The sequence below is a fragment of the Capricornis sumatraensis genome, chromosome 3 (genome assembly GCF_032405125.1).
Source record: "Capricornis sumatraensis isolate serow.1 chromosome 3, serow.2, whole genome shotgun sequence".
Taxonomy (NCBI): domain Eukaryota; kingdom Metazoa; phylum Chordata; class Mammalia; order Artiodactyla; family Bovidae; genus Capricornis; species Capricornis sumatraensis.
The window spans coordinates 98,160,444-98,180,228 of record NC_091071.1 but is presented as its reverse complement, the minus strand read 5'-3'; the positions used below and the strand labels follow the sequence as shown (position 1 = coordinate 98,180,228).

Genomic DNA, 19,785 nt, shown 5'->3' with positions numbered 1-19,785 from the left:
CCTTCACAAACTTATATTTAAGCTAAACCAAATGTTTCACATGTTTTCTGTACAGATGTCACACTGTTGTTTATGCCTTTATTCTTAGTTTCCCTTGCTCTTAGAACTCCACATATGAAGATTCTATTCCTCTATCGCAGCTCAACCACTATCTGCTTCACAGGTTATGACTGGTCCTAGAGAATTGCTGACCCTTTTTGTGTATGCAAATGTGGTACATTAAAAAATTTTAATTACATGCCAATAATGACAGATCAAATGATTTCATATGAAAACTCCTAGTTTTAAATACCTTCTGAAAATGACATGTTTGGCAACATTACCCTCGGATAACAAGTGGTAAGACTGAGTCATAGCTCTGCCCACTAGATGGAACTTTAGTTCGTCCACACAACTCCCATTTCCACCTACTGACCTCAGCACTGAAGCAGAGTGACAGCTGGCGTATATATTTCTACTTACATTGCAGCATTCTTACAAAAATGAGTAAAGAGGAGGGTTTCTTATAGGCTCGACTCACAATATTTCTTGACTAACTCCTGTGGAAACATGAGGGGCGATCCTTGATCTTTGTCATAAAATTTTTCTCATTCCTCTGTGTCAGGCTAAATCTATCTCCCTGTTATATTTCCATAGCATGATAGAAAATGTATTACTGGTCCCATTTTGCACTATCTTGTAATTATTTATATGCATATCTATAAAATTTAGGAAGCTTTGTAAGTAGAATGTTCAATGACTGATTGAGGGTAGACGTTACAAACTTCACAGGCTCATACTTGTGCTTTTCATATACATAATTACTTCTCATTAAATGCATACCTATTTGGTCAGTGAATGGATAAATGTGTATATCAGTAAGAATGGATTAGGCTGTTTTATGGATCACATATTGCATAAAAAGCATAACTATGCTCCTATTTAATTAGAATCAGAAAATTCTGAAGAATTACTTATAATGGTTAATTTAAAAAAATCAAAATACTTGTTGTAAAATTTGAGTTCTTTTTCAAATTCCATTTCTACTCTTTGACATACTTAGGGCATGCAGACAACTCCATTAAGTTATTAAACATTGAATGAACTAAATTAAGCTTGAAAAATTACCTTGAGCTATTTTTCCCATCTTGGGTATCCAAAATAAATCAAACAAACTATATTTTGTGTGAGAACCTTGCCAGCTGGAGAAAGACTCTAGAAGAGAACAGTATTACTCAATTTGTTTTATTTTTCTTCTTTGGTTTTGCACTTACTTCTGACAATAAATAGAGGAGACAATAGCTGTTTTTTCTGGTAAAAGAAATAGCTGAAATTTACTCTTGAAAGCACACTCTGTTAGGTAGTAAGACATTTTTACCTGCAAATTACACACTTTAGAGTCTGAAGGGTTTTTTCTCTTTCCCTCTCTCTCAAATCCTTTACTGTTCCTGCCCAAGTGGCTGTTAGCTCTTAGCTCTGTCTCAGACCTTCTTAACGGACACCACCCCTCCCCCCGCAGCTTAAATTTCATTAGCAAAATGCTCCCAATACTCCTACTTTCTATTTCTCATCTCTGGATCTGCCAGTCTCATCAGTCTTTACTTTTTAAAAAGTCAGGCTAAAAGGACGAATCTAGTTTCTGCAAGAGTGCTTTGTACAAAGGTAATAGTACTAGGTGTTGCTGATGGCTTACTGTGCTTTAGGTACTTGGGATGTAATATTTACGATTTTCCCAGCTAGGCTAACAAGGAGCTTTTCCCATATTTCACTGAGGGAAACTGAGTCTGAGAGAAGTTAAGCACTTGTTCAAGCTGACTTAGCCATCTGGGAAACTGGAGTCTGGCTCCATACCTCTCTTTCCACTATATTTTCTCCTTTTACATCGGCAAACTTAATGTGTAATGACAAAGCAGTCTCAACATTTGGAAAGTCTAAGAAAACATTTATAGCCCTCTTTCTTGGTTATTTTCCCTTGGGAAACTGAGGCCCCTGTCTTCAGGGCTGCATGATCATCTCTTCAGTTTAGAGAATATTGAAAACCACAGTTTTTACTTTGCCCTAGATGTTAAGGATAAGAATCAGAATTATTGCTGAATAAGATTCTGTCAGTGCCAGCATTCAACAGTACCCCAACTCAGAACTTCAACACACTCCTTCCAACTTCTCTCTTTAAGAGGTGCCCCGAGACACTGAGAGGTCTCCTTCTGATGGGTCTCTTAGGTAGTTCCACTGGTAATAGCTCTCACCAATGACAATGTCATTGCCATTCCTGATAGCAGCTCTTTGGGGCTTTTAGCTGTGTTTGCAGGAGCCCTCTCTCTAATTAAATGAGCTCACCAACTTCTACATGATTGGGAAGCTAATCTACATGACACTGGGGAGAATTTCAATAGAAAATCCCCTGAACCCTTTAATGGTACCTGAGTTACAGAGTACTCTCTTGAAACTTCATTGTGTCACAGGTATATTGACCCCTCACTTAATATCAGATTCCAGGATTTGAAAGAGACAGACAGACAGATGGACAGAGAGAACAGATTAAGAAAAACTCCACTGTCTCTGCCTTTAAAGAGTCATATGGGGCATAGAGGCACATAAAAAGGAAACTGCTCTAGACTGTGTTAGTACTTGTCAAAGGTAAAAACAAATCTGTGAAAATGTCTTAGAATATCAATCTAGTCTAATACCACAAAAAGTAGAGTTGTGCATGTTCCAGTTCATCTTAAAGATTGGGTCAAAACCACACACTGCAAATTGACTCAAGAATAAGTCAGATAGCATGGGAGATGTAGTCCCACTCAAGTTCAGAAACTATCATTTTCCTCCAGGCATCTACTCACAGAACTAGAGCGCATAGCTATTAAGACAGAGCTATTCTTCCAGACTCTAGTTCCCAGTGCTCCCCACAGGCTACCTGGTTAGCTATGTAAACTCTATAGCTAAAACAGTTCTGGAATTTAAACAGAGTAGCTTGAGATAAAAATTAATTAAAAAAAAAATAGAGGCCGTCTTTCCTATGACATAAATAGAGCCTGGAAAGGTGTCTAAAAATGCACTAGGTTGGCCATCTTCAGTGAGTGGAGTGGAGGTCTACTCATCTTCAGGAAGTGGAGTTCTACCACCCCATTCAGGACTCTGGGGTTTCCAAGCAAAGACAAGCTCCTTAGGATGTGCCCGTGTCCATTCTCTTCTTCCCAATATTCCACCTCCTGTCACTTCCCTGTTACTTGTCCAACAGAACACATCCTTCATATTTTCTTTTAGTTAACTATAGCTGTAAGCTACTATACTTGCTGAAAATATGCAAGTATGGCTTGATGTAAGAAGGTAACAAAATCCTAATACCATTTTACTCTAATTTGTACAGACTGACACATACATATTTCAGAATGGATTTCATTTTCACTTCTTAGCTAAGCCACAAATCCAAACCAGAGTTTTTAAGTCAGCAAGTGAAAGCATTTATTCTGATTTCAATTTCAAGTTAAAGGTACTCATTTTAATTTAATGAACTCCTTCATATCTGTGCCAGCCTTTGTTATGACTCTTTTTTGATTCAAAACTCCCCCTTGTTGAATATCTTATCTTTTTCAAAATTCAGTTCTCTGGAAACTCCCAAGTATAGTCATGGCTCCCCAGATCCCTAGGAACAGCCCACATGAGAGGCACAGATGTTTGGTTTATTAGTGCTTATTGTCTCCTCTATACAGATTTGCGCATAAATACCATCAATCAATAGCTCTAGGAGAAAAAGGTACTTTTCTTACCAAATTATCATGTAGTGTAAGGGCTATTGGGGAAATCATTCTTCTCTGTACACTTACATTTTAAAATAACATTTTGATAGAAGATACATTTCAAATGGTTACACCTTAACCTTAGAATAATTCATCATATAGTCTAGAGTAAAATCTTGTCTACTCTCCCAGTTTTTCTTGTTTCTGTTCTTGTTTGCTGCTGAACTTCAATATGAGCATTTATAATTATCAAGTCAAAGCCTGCTGGAGGGGATATTGTGTGTAGTTTTTCTCTTGCAGTACATATGCTGATTATTTACTTCTGGAATCATATGTTATCTTTAAGAGCCTCAGAGCTAAAGTAGCTTTGAGTAGCGTTCAGCTTCTGCCTTAAAATTTTAAACGTTGGTTCTAGTTGCCAAGCTACTTGATTTCTAAAATATTTACCGCAGCTCCACTTGGAAGACTGTGTTGTGTACTTTTAACTTATGAGTTTATTCTCCTTTTGTACTGCTACTTGTTTTAATATTGAGGAACAGCTATTCCTATCAAACTCTTGCTGTAAATAAGAGAAGGCTTAACATACTAATTCAAAACAACAACAACAACAAAATAGTAGATAGCTCTGTTAGATAATTGGGGGAAGGAAAATGTTATACAGATTACATATTGACTTTAAGTAAAAAATAAACACCACGCAAGAATTAATGCAGAGTTCCTGCTTATAGGCTTCCCTGATGGCTCAGGCAGTAAAGCATCTGCCTGCAATGAGGGAGATGTAGGTTCGATTCCTGGGTCAGGAAGATACCCTGGAGAAAGAAACGGGAACCCACTCCAGTACTTTTGCCACATGACTGAGTGACTTCACTCCTGCTTACAATCAGAGTTGGATGAAAAGGAAAAAAAGTGAGGAAGATACTTGAAAATCATAATAAATCTATGCTGGGTGAAAGGAAAGACTTTCAGGATAAAAATTCACTCTGAAATGATATACTATATTTACAGGACTGATAGAGGCCCCTCTTACAGAGTATTTCTTCTTCTTTTTTTTTTCTTTCCTAATTTAGTATCTGTGCATTATTTTGAACCATAGCAGTTGAATGAATTTCACAAATTTTAGTGCTTCAAGACAGTGGCAAGAAACCCTACCACCTTTCATCTGCCTCTTCCTCAATCTCACCCCACTCCAGAACAATTCAACATCTCCTTAATTATGAGCTTCTTTGGGAAGTGCCAGGATCAAAACTAACTAGCCAACCAATTGTTTTTAATCCCCACTTTGTCTATCCTATTTATCTAGAGATGAACAAACACACACACACACACATACACACTCCTGTCATTTTTAAAAGAAAATTTCATTCACTGTCTTCAAATTTTCCTACCAGTCTTTCTTTTTAAGGTAGCATTATTCAAATGTATAGCAATGTACTTCTGCAATTGCTTCCTGTGACTTTATATTGAAGCAGAGGTACCATTTAGAATACATAAAGATCTGCTTGGTATGGTGTGGAAACTGTAGTTCCCATAAACAGTCATGAGAGCAGTCATACTTCTAATACTAGTATCCAATTACTAGTCTTGAAGGAATCTTGCAGGCACCTGTAATTTACCCACCATGATGCTAATGCCACTTCCAAGGGTATCCTGAAGTTTGGACGCGCACCCAGCTCGCACATAGGAATGGCCACGGTCTACATGACATGCATCCTTTGCAGGTACTGCCTAAGTAACCTAGGTGGTTACTCAAGTGGGCCAGAGGCTACTTACCTATCTTAAGTATTTTATTATTTTAACAATTATATGAACATACAAATGCATACGACCTGGCTTTCAGTTCTGCGTATAGGTACAAGTATCTTATATAATTACCCTTTTCACACCAAATTTGCTACTTATTGATGATCTTCATAATTTATAGGATTTTGGGGGAGTGAATAAAGAAGAAAATAATGATATCAGTCCAAAGTCAATTTGTTATAGGATAAACCAACAAAGTTATGAGGACTTGAATGCTACGAGGTATAAAATTAAGCCGTATTCCATATTTCATTTTAATAGATAAAAAATAATAAACTAAATTTTAGAGACAGTGAGATAGCTACCTAGAAATCTCAACACAGGCCCTATGTGTTTTATTATACTGGTTAGAAAAATTCTTAGTATTGTGCTATTGAAGATGGTCAAAAAGAAAACTCATGATATGCCTTGTTTTATTGAAAGAAATTTTTAAAAATATTTTAAGCTACTATTGATTGCCCAAGAAACATCATTTTAAAAGATTCCAAGCCTGAATAAATGATTTATGCAATAAAATTGAAACAGAAATAAAGGATACCAAATAATATTCTTTTACATTTAGCTTCAGTTTACATAATATTTATTGACAATTGTCTGGCTTTATTATATGTTCTTTTGTTTACTTATTCATCCAACGATTGAGTACTTGAATTTATATTATGTAAAAATAGAAAAATAGTAAGATTGGAAAATTGCTAGAAAAGATTTATGTAACCAGAACTATGAGAGAAGAGAGAGGTTTGGCAAAGTATCTTCCTATGGAAGTTATCTTATGATCAAAATCTGAGCTACTCAGGCAAATGGGAAGGGAAAGAATACTCTAGAGACAGAGAATATTTATGCAAGAAGAGGAAAATAGGTGTAGGGCGTGTGAGATAGAAAGCTGGAAAGACTCAGGTCACAAACCATACCAAGGTAAATGAGTTACATTCTGAATTGAATGGGGGAATCACTGAAGAACACAGGAAGCCTTACAATCAAATGTATGATTTAGAAAGTTCATTGGAAGAAGGCAGGATGGAAAGAATCAGAATAGTTAGAAGATTACTTCCGTAGTTTGGGGATTGACTATAAAGCCAGGTGACATGGTGGCTGAAAACCGCTGTGCTTGTAATGTCGTTTATCATTTATATTTGTCACTGTTTTTTATCAATGAGTGAGTGAAAGTCGCTCAGTCATGTCTGACTCTGCGATACCATGGACTATACAGTCCATGGAATTCTCCAGGCCCGAAAACTGGAGTGGGCAGCCGTTCCCTTCTCCAGGATTTACCAATGAGATTCTGAGCAATTGTGGGTAATTAATCCAAAACTGCTGAAAATATTTTATTTCTATTTTAGCATTGCATAAAGTATGCACTCAAGTGTGCAGTGTATGTTTTCACATATTCATATTGTTTTCCCTACTATTTCTTTTAAAATAATAAAAATATTAACTGAATGGCTATACAGTGTTTCGGAAAACTCTTAGTGTTTTAAGATGCTGCCATCTAGTGAAACTTCTGTAAAATCACTTTGTGACGATCCATTCAAGTTTGTATCTTAAGGTCATTTACTTAAAATAATCGCATTAAATAACTTGTGTTCTCTGCCATCCATGGGGAAAGAATTTCACTTGCATTAAAATATATTGTAGGAGCCACAAGTGATTTTTTTTTATATTGTGCCACATATGTGACCACAGGGCCTTTAACAACATGATATGGTGAGTGAAGTTACATAGTTTCTTCATCAGGCTATTCTTTATAAATAGCTGATAATATAGGTGCTGACTTTTTATTCCTTGAGTTTCCTAAGAAAAATTGTGCTATAAAAACTCACTTTTTGTGTTTGGGAAGTAAAATACCTGTAAGAACCTTTTTTTCTTTTAGGAGATTCTAGTTTTGGTCACATTATAATGAGTAAATTTTCTAATTAACCGACTCTCCAGTATATTGAGTTTTCTCCATGGAAACCGATGCTATAGGGTTGGGGTCAGCAAATCTTTTCTGTAATGGCCAAAATAGCAAATATATCAGACTTTCCTTTCATGTGATCTCTGTTGCAATGATTCATTTGTGCTTGCAAAAGCAACCATAGACAATATCTAAACAAATGAGATTACCTGTCCTCAAATATTACTTTATTTATTAAAAAGGTCATGGCTTGCATCCCTCTATTCTGGGGAAAGCAAAATATAGTTGCTCAGTCATGTCTGACTCTGTGATTCTATGGACTGTGGCCTACTGGGCTCCTCCATCCGTGGGATTTTCCAGGCAAGAGTTATAATGGAGAGTGTTGCCATTTCCCTCACCAGGGGATCTTCCTGACCTTAGGATTGAACCCAGGTCTCCCACATTGTAGGCAGACACTTTACTGTCTGAGCCACCCACCAGCGAAGTCCCTATTCTGAGGAAAGTACCTGTAATAGCTGTTCGGAGTTATTTATTTTTAAGAGGTATTAGAACAATCAAAAAGTGGGTCCTTCTGCAATTATTAACTTCAAAAAACATCAGTCAGTAAATGTAGTTCTTCAAAGTTGCAGGAAGTCTAATGTTTTAAGAAGGTAATTATTATACGTGCTCTTAGTAAGCTAACAATAGAACTCAGAGGTAAGACATGTTTGCAAAATAAACACCCTCATTTAATGACTTTTCAAAAAAATTCATGTTAGATATACAAAGTTGTCTTAATGTGGAATGAATCACTATAGTATCTAGCTAAATGTTTTCACATTTTGATCTACAGAGGAAAGTAGTTTTGATGGTACGCAATTAAATTAAGAAAGTACTACTTGAGTATAGTTTGGATAGTATAAATTTATTGCTCCATGCTTTCCTTCTAGGAATTTAGTGTAAAGAGTCTTACATTCTAAAACACCACCGAGTTTTATCAGGCAGACATACAAAATACTTGAAACCATTCAAGTAAATAATTGAGACAAAATAGAGTCAGTAAGAGATTATCCAGGTCTCAAGTGACTGTACAGGAAGAACATAGCATAGATTCAAAAATAGCATTGTTTTTATGGGTCTCCAGAGAAATCTGTATGCAGGTCAAGAAGCAACAGTTAAAACTGGACATGGAACAACAGACTGGTTCTAAAACAGGAAAGGAGTACATCAAGGCTGTATATTGTCACCCTGATTATGTAACTTATATGCAGAATATATCATGCAAAATGCAGGGCTGGATGAAGCACAAGCTGGAATCAAGATTGCCAGGAGAAATAACAATAACCTCAGATTCACAGATGACACCACCCTTATGGCAGAAAGTGAAGAAGAACTAAAAAGCCTCTTGATGAAAGTGAAAGAGGAGAGTGAAAAAGTTGGCTTAAAACTCAACATTCAGAAAACTAAGGTCATGGCATTTGGTCCCATCACATCATGGCAAAAAGATGGAGAAACAGTGGCAGACTTTATTTTTGGGAGGCTCCAAAAATCACTGCATAATGTGACTGCAGCCATGAAATTAAAGGATGCTTGCTCCTTGGAAGAAACACTATGGCCAACCTAGACAGCATATTAAAAAGCAGAGACATTACTTTGCCAACAAAGATCCATCTAGTCAAAGCTATGCTTTTTCCAGTAGTCATGTATGGATGAGAAAGCTGGACTAGAAACAAAGCTGAGCACCAAAGAATTGATGCTTTTGAACTGTGGTGTTGGAGAAGACTCTAGAAAGTCCCCTGGACTGCAAGGAGATCCAACCAGTCAATCCTAAAGGAAACCAGTCCTGAATATTCATTGGAAGGACTGATGCTGAAGCTGAAACTCTAATACTTGGGACCACCTGATGCAAACAACTGACTCGTTGGAAAAGACCCTGATGATATGAAAGACTGAAGGCAGGAGGAGAAGGGGACGACAGTGGATGAGATGGTTGGATAGCATCACCAACTCAATGGACATGAGTTTGAGTAAACTCCAGGAGTTGGTGATGGACAGGGAAGCCTGGTGTGCTGTAGTCCATGAGGTCACAGAGTCGGACATGACTGAGTGACTGAACTGAACTGAAGTTGCTTCAGCCATATCTGACTCTTTGCAACTCTAAGAGACTGTGTGCAACCCAGGCCCCTCTGGAGTGGGTTGTGATTTCCTATTCCAGGGGATCTTCCTGACCCAAGGATCGAACCTGAGTGTCCTACATTTCCAGCATTGGCAGTTGGGTTCTTTACCGCTAGAGCCACCTGCTCAACTTTATGTTAACCAAACTAGGCAGGACTTGGTTGCACGGATGCTTCTAGTTTAAGCTGACGTCACTACCATGCCCTAGCTATTGTAAATAGTGCTGCAATGAACATTGGGGTACATTTGTCTTTTTCAATTATGGGAAACTTTTACATTCTTATATATTATTGAACTCCTCAAAGAGGTTTTAATATTGTTTATGTATACCTACATTTACTATATTTGTAATAAAAACAACTTTATAATATATTTTATATTTAGGACAAAAACACAAACCCATTACATACTGACATAAATATTACATTGTTAGGGGGTAAAAATGTAGTTTCTAAAAGAGACCAAAAAAGAATGTTTTATATTTGGCATATATTTTACATAGAAATGTAAATCTTTGCTATTTGACTTAATAGAAGGCAGCTGGTTTTATATATCTTCTGCATTAAATCTCTTGATTTTTTTTCTTTGTGAAATATAAGAATAAAGTTGGACCTTGTACAGATATATATTTAGAAAAAGTACAAGTGATATAATAGCTTTTTCAGTTAACTGTGAATATTCTTTGATCCTATACCAGAATTTGACAAGAACTTCCTAGGATTTGTAGTATGAAATGTGAAACCAAATCAATGATCTTTCTATGCTTTGTTACATTAAAATCTATGGGCTGATTTTTCATTTTGAACAGATCTTTTATCCATGCATAATATGTAACAATATGTCTTGATCATTTGGAAAATATCAATTCATTCAGTTCAGTTCATTTCAGTTGTTCAGTCATGTCTGACTCTTTGCGACCCCACGAATCGCAGCACCAAGGCCTCCCTATCCATCACCAACTCCCGGAGTCTACTCAAACCCATGTCCATCGAGTTGGTGATGCCATCCAGCCATCTCATCCTCTGTCATCCCCTTCTCCTCCTACCCTCAATCCCTCCTAGCATCAGGGTCTTTTCCAATGAGTCAGCTCTTTGCACGAGGTGGCCAAAGTACTGGAGTTTCAGTTTTAGCATCATTCCTTCCAATGAACACCCAAGACTGATCTCCTTTAGGATGGACTGGTTGGACCTCCTTGCAGTCCAAGGACTCTCAAGAGTCATCTCCAACACCACAGTTCAAAAGCATCAATTCTTCGGTGCTCAGCTTTCTTCACATTCCAACTCTTACATCCATACTTGATTACTGGAAAAACCATAGCCTTGACTACACGGACTTTTGTTGGCAAGGTAATGTCTCTGCATTTTAACATGCTATCTAGGTTGGTCATAACTTTCCTTCCAAGAAGTAAGCGTCTTTTAATTTCATGGCTGCAGTCACCATCTGCAGTGATTTAGGAGCACCCAAAAATAAAGTCTGACACTGTTTCCACTGTTTCCCCGTCTACTTCCCATGAAGTGATGGGACCAGATGCCGTGATCTTCGTTTTCTGAATGTTGAACTTTAAGGCAACTTTTTCACTCTCCACTTTTACTTTCATCAAAAGGCTTTTTAGTTCCTCTTCACTTTCTGCCATAAGGGTGGTGTCATCTGCATATCTGAGGTTATTGATATTTCTCCCGGCAATCTTGATTCCCACTTGTGCTTCTTCAAGCCCAGCATTTCTCATGATGTACTCTGCATATAAGTTAAATAAGCGGGGTGACAATATACAGCCTTGACATATTCCTTTTCCAATTTGGAACCAGTCTGTTGTTCCATGTCCAGTTCTAACTGTTGCTTCCTGACCTGCATACAGGTTTCTCAAGAGGCAGGTCAGGTGGTCTGGTATTCCCATCTCTTTCAGAATTTTCCACAGTTTATTGTGTTCCACACAGTCAAAGGCTTTGGCATAATCAATAAGGCAGAAATAGATATTTTTCTGGAACTCTCTTGCTTTTTCATTAAGTTATGTATATTTTCTAAATATTTCATATTTCATTATATGTTCTTTTTAAAATTATATGTTAGTTTTAAACTCACCATAAATATCTTTAAATACTGGGAAATGATCATATTTATGGAAATGGACACAATTTTTCCAAAATTCCACTTTCTCTTTGTAACTACTTTTTTCCTTCGGCAACAAATCCTGCAAGTTATTTTCCTAAAATTGATAGACTCACTTCATTTTTCAAAATATGTCTCAAATACCTAAGTATGATTTACTATCATTTGTTTGTAAGATGCTATTTCATGCAAAAATGGCTTTCTATGAAGTTAAAGTGGGTAACTTCGCTTGCAACTCAAATAACTGCATGAGTGCATTACTTTGAGACAGACATCCTACTTCAGGATATTGTTAAATGTTTTATGAATAATTCCCATATTAAACCTTAAAAGAATAAAATTAATGTACTGACATTTTATACAAATGTATTATTTTTATACTTGTACCAAGGAGATATATAACTCAAATTAACCTTTTCATGCTGTAACTGAATGCACACAATGAGAATACAAGTTTTGAATACCTTGATTTGTGCAAAGATGAGAGCAATTTAACACATCATTGCTTCTGCATTATCAGTGCAAAAGTCATCACAGTAAAGAAGGCAAAGAATGTCTTCTTCCTGGTATGAAAACTGTTTTGACCTGAAAGGGTCTTGAGAATGCCCAAGATTTTATGATTAAACACTTTGTGAGTCATTGCTGCTGCTGCTCCTGCTGCTGCTGCTAAGTCACCAAAGGATAAACTGCATTTATAGTACAGCATTTTTTCAACAATTTTCTTAAATATACTTGTATTTGTTATTTTGAATCATTAAGCAAATTCAAAATGTTATTATGTTCTTCCCCAGGGTTGTTTTGTTGGCTTTGATCTAGCACATGCAGTTGGAAATGTTGAACTTCACTTACATGACTGGGGAGTTGATTTTGCCTGCTGGTGCTCCTACAAGGTATCAACAGACTAGTTCATATATTTATATCCTTTTAGTCCACACTAAAATTAATCTAAATGTAAAAATGGATCAGTGACCAATTTTAGGTATTTGAATTACTTCCATTTCCTTCATTACTGTATTTTGTGACTTTAGTTAGTTGTAGAATCACCTAATGAATAGTATAGGTTATTAAGTTTTGGTATTTCCATCCTTTATAGAGTATTTATTCCTTCAATTCTCTGACTTCTATGATAAAATCAGGAAGTTCTGGACAATACCTCCATACTTAGAACTTAATTCAAATTTAATCTAGTGTTTTGTTAATATGTTGAGAAATTTCTACATAAGTTAAAGATAATTCTTATGAAATCAACTTTATATTGACATTTGAAGACAAGTTTATTGACAGGGAGCATAGAAATAGAAGTGATCTTAAGCATTTTAAAAACATAATCTTTTATTATTATTTAAATATTTTGTGGCAAAATAATTGAAATGAATGAGCTTTGAAATCAGATAACTGTCAGTAGGACTGAACTGTTATCTACCAGTTGGGGCAAAAACTGGCCAAAATAGTAATAGCTATTTATTCCTAATTAATAATGCTACATTTCATTGTTTTTCTTTGAACAAAATAACCCCAAATTCTCTTTTATAATAAAAGTTAAATTAATCACACATTTTGATCTTACCAAAGTTGATTTCATAACAAAAAAGTCAAATTATTATTTTTATCATATTTATTTAGGCAAACCCACACAGTTTAATTTACTCTCTATCCAGTATTTAAATACAGGAGCAGGAGGTCTTGCTGGTGCCTTTGTCCATGAAAAACATGCCTATACAATTAAACCTGCGTGAGTACTATCTTCAGATTTTCTTTGGTGATGGATAAATGAATTAAATGAATTTGAATTAATTAGTGTGCTAAATTCACATGTGTTCTTTAAGATGCTATCCAATAAGAATCTGGGTTGATTATAATTATTTTACTACTCTGTGAACAATGATGTGCTTTATCGGAAATAAATGATTTCCAGAGTTTACTTGGTTGAACAAGAAATTTAATCACAAAAGGGAAGCTTCAATGCTAAAAACGAGTCCCTGTAATCATGTAGAGCAGATGGTTTAATGCAGAGAGACTACTTAGCTTTTTTCAAAAATTAGACTTTAGAAAAGTCCGGGTTTCTCACATTGATGAATAAATCAAAGGCAACACAGAGCTGTGCCTAATAGAGCTTAAAAGTGGTACATGATTATTAAAATTACATCTACCTTTAACGCTGGAATCTTATAACATGGTCTTGTAAGGAATATCTTCTGTCCTAAAAGATTTTATAATCCATGAAAACTGAAGAAGCTGAACACTGAACAACAGACTGACTACATAAAAAGAAATACTTTTCAGTTTTTATATAGCACTATTCATTTTTTAGAGCAAGTATAAATGCAAATGTGATACACCAACAAATTTAACATTTTTATTTGACTGGGGAACTCTTAAGTGTTTCTATTATTTTTATCTGGTATGGAGAAAAAAATAATATTCTGTAAAAAAAATCCTTTCAAAATTGTATCAGAATGTGTGTGATGAGTAGGCTGTCTAGACTCCTAACAGGTAATATAATAATGTTTGATTAATTTTCCAAATCTTCTCAGTCACTGGCTGAATGGTATAATCTTTATGAGAATTGAAAGTGAATTAGTAATAAACCTTGGAGCCCCTCACATTTTTGAGATTCTCTGCATATAAATCATACAAATTTAAGAAGATTTTCTACAGCTCATTTAATTATATCTAAATTTCTTCAAGATTTTAAAGTTTTAAAATTCCATAGAGCATTTTTTAGACAGATATTTGTTAGGTACTCATCTACCTTGAATATATTGTCAGGACATTAGATTTCTCCCCTTCTTCCAGATTCTGCAAAGAATATCTTAGCTATGGGCTTCCCTGTTGGCTTAGCAGTAAAGAGTCCGCCTGCCAGGCAAGAGATGCAGTTTCAATCCCTGGGTCGGGAAGATCTCCTGGAGAAGGAGATGGCAACTCCCTCCAGTATTCTTGCCTGGGAAATCCCACGGACAGAGGAGCTTGGAGGGATACAGTACATGAGGCAGCTCGTGAGTAGCTACCCATGGCTACTACCATTAGGTAGTACAGTTGGACACCGAACAACTAAACAATGACAACATTAGATTTCTCCCCTTGTCCCAAATTATCTGGAAAGAATACAAAATGTGTATTTTAGGACTACCATGCAAGTTTTTAAAGGTCTGTTTTTTTTTTTTTTTTCATTTATAAACAACACCGTTGATAACATTTTACCTAGCCTAAGTGTTTTCCACATAGAGGGTATGTAAGATATTGCCTGCCTTTGTGTGAAAACTCACCACCTGAGCATATCCAACTCTCCACTTATTTAAACTGCACTAGACGAATTGGCAAAGGGAAGCAGGGGTATGGTAAGTAATGTACACAAATTCTAGAGAATGCAAGCCTTAGCAGTTAAACTCTGATTTTACAGCATCTCTATTGCACTTCAGAGTTCTTTCACCAGTATTTGCCCTTCATGGATGAGGAACAAGAGAGGGCAGAAGGGTTGTAGTATGCCTGCACGTGCCTCATCTTATAGAATCCCAACATCCTCTAGACCCAGTGAGTGAAGTCACTCAGTCGTGTCCAACTCTTTGTGACTCTATGGACTGTAGCCTACCAGGCTCCTCTGTCCATGGGATTTTCCAGGCAAGAATACTGGAGTTGGTTGCCATTTCCTTCTCCAGTAGATAACTGTTAAGTCTGCTCCCAGGAGAAAGACTATATAGACAGAGCAGATTTACACTCCAACCTGATCACTCACCTGCTGGTCCTGAAGAATGTTCTTGATTTCTCAGTGTTCTAGTCTCTCGATAAAGAGAACATAAGCATCTGCCTCATAGAAACTTATCGTGAGGTTAAAATCGGATAATGCATGTAAAACAGCACAGCCACTGAAGCATGATAGGTGATCCATACATCTAGGGTGAGTATCTTTTTGCCTCACTGTGAAGTTGCATGTTAACCTGTAGAATTTTGCCTAGTAGAGATCATTTCTCCTCAAGCAGGAAACATACCCTTAAAGGTTATGGTTTGTGACCTTTGGGATATTAAAGAATTTTCTAAGGCCAAGCTCAGACTGAGCCTGTAAGCCTCTATTCCTGGAATTCTCTCTTTTACTGGCCTCACCATCTTACTGACTCGTCTGCTAATTATGCATTGATTGAGATCTTTATATGTGTTCATGATATATTTGTACAAGAGCCATGCTTGTACAATCTTCTATTTGTACAGTTTGAAAATCACATGCTATTAACTTCTGTTGCATTTTAAGTATCTAGTTTGGAGATCAACAAGACTCAAACCAGTCTGACTCAGGTAGTCCTTCTTACAGGAAACACTGGTGGTTGTTTCTTTGTTTATCAGTTGTTAAAGTTTCTTTTTATGTGATATTAGAGGGACTAGTTCCAATGGTACCAACTTTTACCCTAAGTGCAATGTAACTTCTATTGTTAACTTTATGAAGTAAACTTTGTGCTTAAAAAAGGGTGACATCTAGTGGCTAAACATGTTATTTCAAATAAATAGTACACATAACTTTCCTGGTCCATTCATTCTTTATCTATGCTTAGAGTATAATTTTTTCCTATCATTTGAGCGTATGTTTATAGTGCAATAATCGTGTAGCCAAAGCCTTTGATAAAGAGGTAGGACAGGATGGAAGTGGAAGTTAACATTAGGTGCATTTTAGGTACAACGTTAAACAAAATGCATAAATGTTTATCAAGGTTGAGAAGAAGGGTACTATCAGAGTGGATCCTGGAACTTGTAACCCTGAATTCTGAAAGTTTACTATTAAGTGAATAATTTCAAAATATATTTTATATGATGTTCCCAGTAGCAACTGGCAAATTACATCTGTACCAAGAAATTTCACCATTTTTTGCTTGTTTATTTAAATAGGCATTTTGGCCATTGTTCAAAATTGGTGACCTGAGACTTTTTCCAAGAACATTTTGTCAATAAAAATAATGAGTAGAGGCCAGTGTCAATCTAGTGTATTAAGCATTATAATTCAAATCATTAATTTGACCTCAGCTGTAATTTGACCTCTTCCTAATATATCGTCACGTTTTTCCCATTCCGGTATCATATTCTAAACCTTATGTGTAGCTAAGAATTATACTAAATAAGGACTGGTTCCGAGTAAATGTCATCTTGTGTTTTTTGTACTTCATGTCTAACAATTTTAGTGTATACAGTTAATAATTATTGCTCTACACTATGAAGGAAATACTTTTAGCTGTAAGAATTCAAACATTAGAAATATATTACCTTTTAAAGAAATCCTTCAAGTGAAAGCATTAATCGCTCAGTCATGTCCAACTCTTTGCGACCCCATGGATTGTAGCCTGCCAGACTCCTCTGTCCATGGGGTTTTCCAGGCAAAATATATTACTGGAGTGGGAGCCATTCCCTTCTCCAGGGGAATCTTCTGACCCAGGGATTGAAACCAAGTCTCCTGCATTTCAGGTCCTTGAAAATCGTGCATTTTTCTTTTAACTTTATACGTGTTAAAGACTTATAGACTTTCTGAAAGACTTTAGATCAATACTTAACTTTTTATTTTAGAAGATTCAAACATATGTGAAGGCTATAAAATGATTCTTTTGTAAAAGCCCACAGACTGCAATTCAAGACACCACCCATCACTTCTTGGTTTTTTCAGAGAGACTCAAGCAAGAAACAGGAGTGAGTTATTAAGATTCTTTCTGTGGCTTGCTTTTCTTTTACTCTATCCAGTGAAATCATACATACTAGAAAATTGCTGTTCTTCACTTTCCATGCTGGCATAATCTTTCAAATGCTCTCATATATTAGCTCTCCTGAAATTCTTGCTTCCCCTAGTATTTTTTTTTTTAAGTTTTCTGAGTGGTCAAGAATGGAGCCTACTGATAATTTTTTGAAAATGATAGAATTTCAAATCATGCCAATACATTTCCATAAACAGTTAGAGGTATTTGATTGAAGGCTTTAAGTAGAGATGACATTTTTAAGGCTTTATTAAGAGCTTGAGTCATCTCCTTTATTGTAATAAGTAATTTGCAGGTTAAAAAGAACCAGCAGAAGAGGCTGGCTGTATCAGTGCATGGGGAAGGCAAATTTTAAACTCAGAAGTATAGATTATTACTACTATTATTATTATTTGTGAACTTAAAAAATAGACCCATAAAACAACATAAAAAGTCTAAGAAAGGATAAAAAGAAGCATCAAGAAAATTTATAAAAATGGCTTAAAAATTATAAGCATGTTTCATGCTTGACCCAACAGAACAATTCATGTTATAGAGAGAGATCATCTACTTGTTCTGGGGTGTGATGATGATGTATCTGATTATACTTCCTTCCCCAGGCAATGCTGGAGAATACCACAAACCCAAGCTCATCTATAATTTAAACCCTGTTTTGGTTTCTGTGATTCTTTCTGACCTACTAATTATCACATCTTTTTCTAGTATCTATATAAAGTCTTGGTATTAAAGACTGGGAGAATGAGGGAGTGTCGGTGGCGGTAGCAAGGTGGGTGAATTCACCAGACTCCAGATACTTACAAATGGAAGAGGCCAATACCAATGTATTTCTCAGTGAAAGTTTTCACAGAATCCTTAGTGAAACTATGACTCAGACCTCCCAGGGCATTTATTCTACGCATTTAGCTTGTTCCTGGAGTTAAATGTTCAGCATGAATTAACGTGGATGGCATCTTAGCCACAACTTCCTGCCCTATCAGACAGCCATATTAAATGTGCTTGGCCACCCCTTTGTCCTTAATGTTACCTCCCACAGCCCTAATCTTCCAGTGTATCATTTCCCCTTGCTTCTGCTCCAACGTATGTGATTGCTTTCCTGTATTTGATAAAGTTTACTCTTTCACTTTTTCATTGATTCCCTCAATACCTCAGCCCTTGGTCCTTTTAACTCAGGTGTATCTCATGCACTGTAATGATGTCAAAAACAGACATTTGCAGAAGATACCAACTGTATTTCTAGCTTTATGACTTGCTTACTTTCTATCCCTTACTTTTATCTGATTGCAAATTGCAAGAGCTTCTGATTATATCAAAGTATTATTCTAATCCCGAAAGATACATGACTATGTAGGAAAGTAAAAACTGTGAACTACTCACTTATAAAATTAACCTTTACCGAACACCCTTTCTCAATTAGTATTAACATTTATCTCTATGCATTATTATAAAAAATATTTTGGTCTCTTGCTGATGATAGAATGTTATAACACAGTAAAAATTTTATGCAAATGAATTGTAAAGTAAAATTTTTCAAGAGATTCAGCATTTCATGATGCAAGTTATACTGAAGAACTGCTTAATCACAAAATCATGAACAATGAGAATATGTTAGAATCAAAAGCATTAACAAATGAAGTAGAGGAAATTAGGCATGGTACTTCAAAATCAAATGACTTGAATATGAGGGATCAAGAGGAACTGATGAATGCTTCAAAACTTTTGTGGAAATGATCATCTTTATGCTCATGCTAAAAAGTTAAATATAACACAAAAAAGATTCTAGCTTGCTACCATGACATTTGTCAAGTACACCAGAAAAAAAAAAAATCAACATTTGATTTACTATTCATTCTTTTTAATAATTTGCATATTATGATTTTAATGTAAGTTTTGTCAAATTATAAATTAAATTTGTTATACAATTTAAAGTTTTATTTTTCAAAAGCATTGCAGTCAAATCTTTTATTTTTTCCTTCATATTTACTACAAAACTATGGTTACTGGTTTAAAATAGATCTATTTTAAAAGACCTTTCCCAGTATTCCATGCATGCTCAGTTGCTTAGTCATGCCTGACTCTGCCACCCCATGGACTCTAGCCCACCAGGATCCTTTGTCCATGGAATTATCCCAACAAGCATACTGGAGTGGGTTGCCATTTTCTCCTCTGTGGGATCTTCCCTACCCAGGGATCAAACCCAAGGCTCCTGCAGCTCCTGCATTAGCAGGCGGATTCTTTAAAATGAAAGTCACTTAGTCCTGTCTGAAACTTCATGCCCTCATGGACTATATAGTCCATGGAATTCTCCAGGCCAGAATACTGGAGTAGGTAGCCTTTCCCTTCTCCAGGGGATCTTCCCAAATCAGGGAGGTCTCCCACATTACAGGCAGATTCT

At 36.0% G+C, this 19,785-nt stretch overlaps 1 protein-coding gene across 1 annotated transcript in view; it reads left to right on the top strand.

Moving 5' to 3' along the window:
* The window catches only part of KYNU (kynureninase), a 118,496-nt gene that overhangs the window by 67,870 nt on the left and 30,841 nt on the right, over positions 1-19,785 (top strand). Inside the window, exons 9-10 of the mRNA XM_068967958.1 lie at positions 12,462-12,560; positions 13,329-13,402. Coding sequence (XP_068824059.1) covers positions 12,462-12,560; positions 13,329-13,402 — 173 coding nt within the window. The remainder of the gene's footprint in view (positions 1-12,461; positions 12,561-13,328; positions 13,403-19,785) is intronic.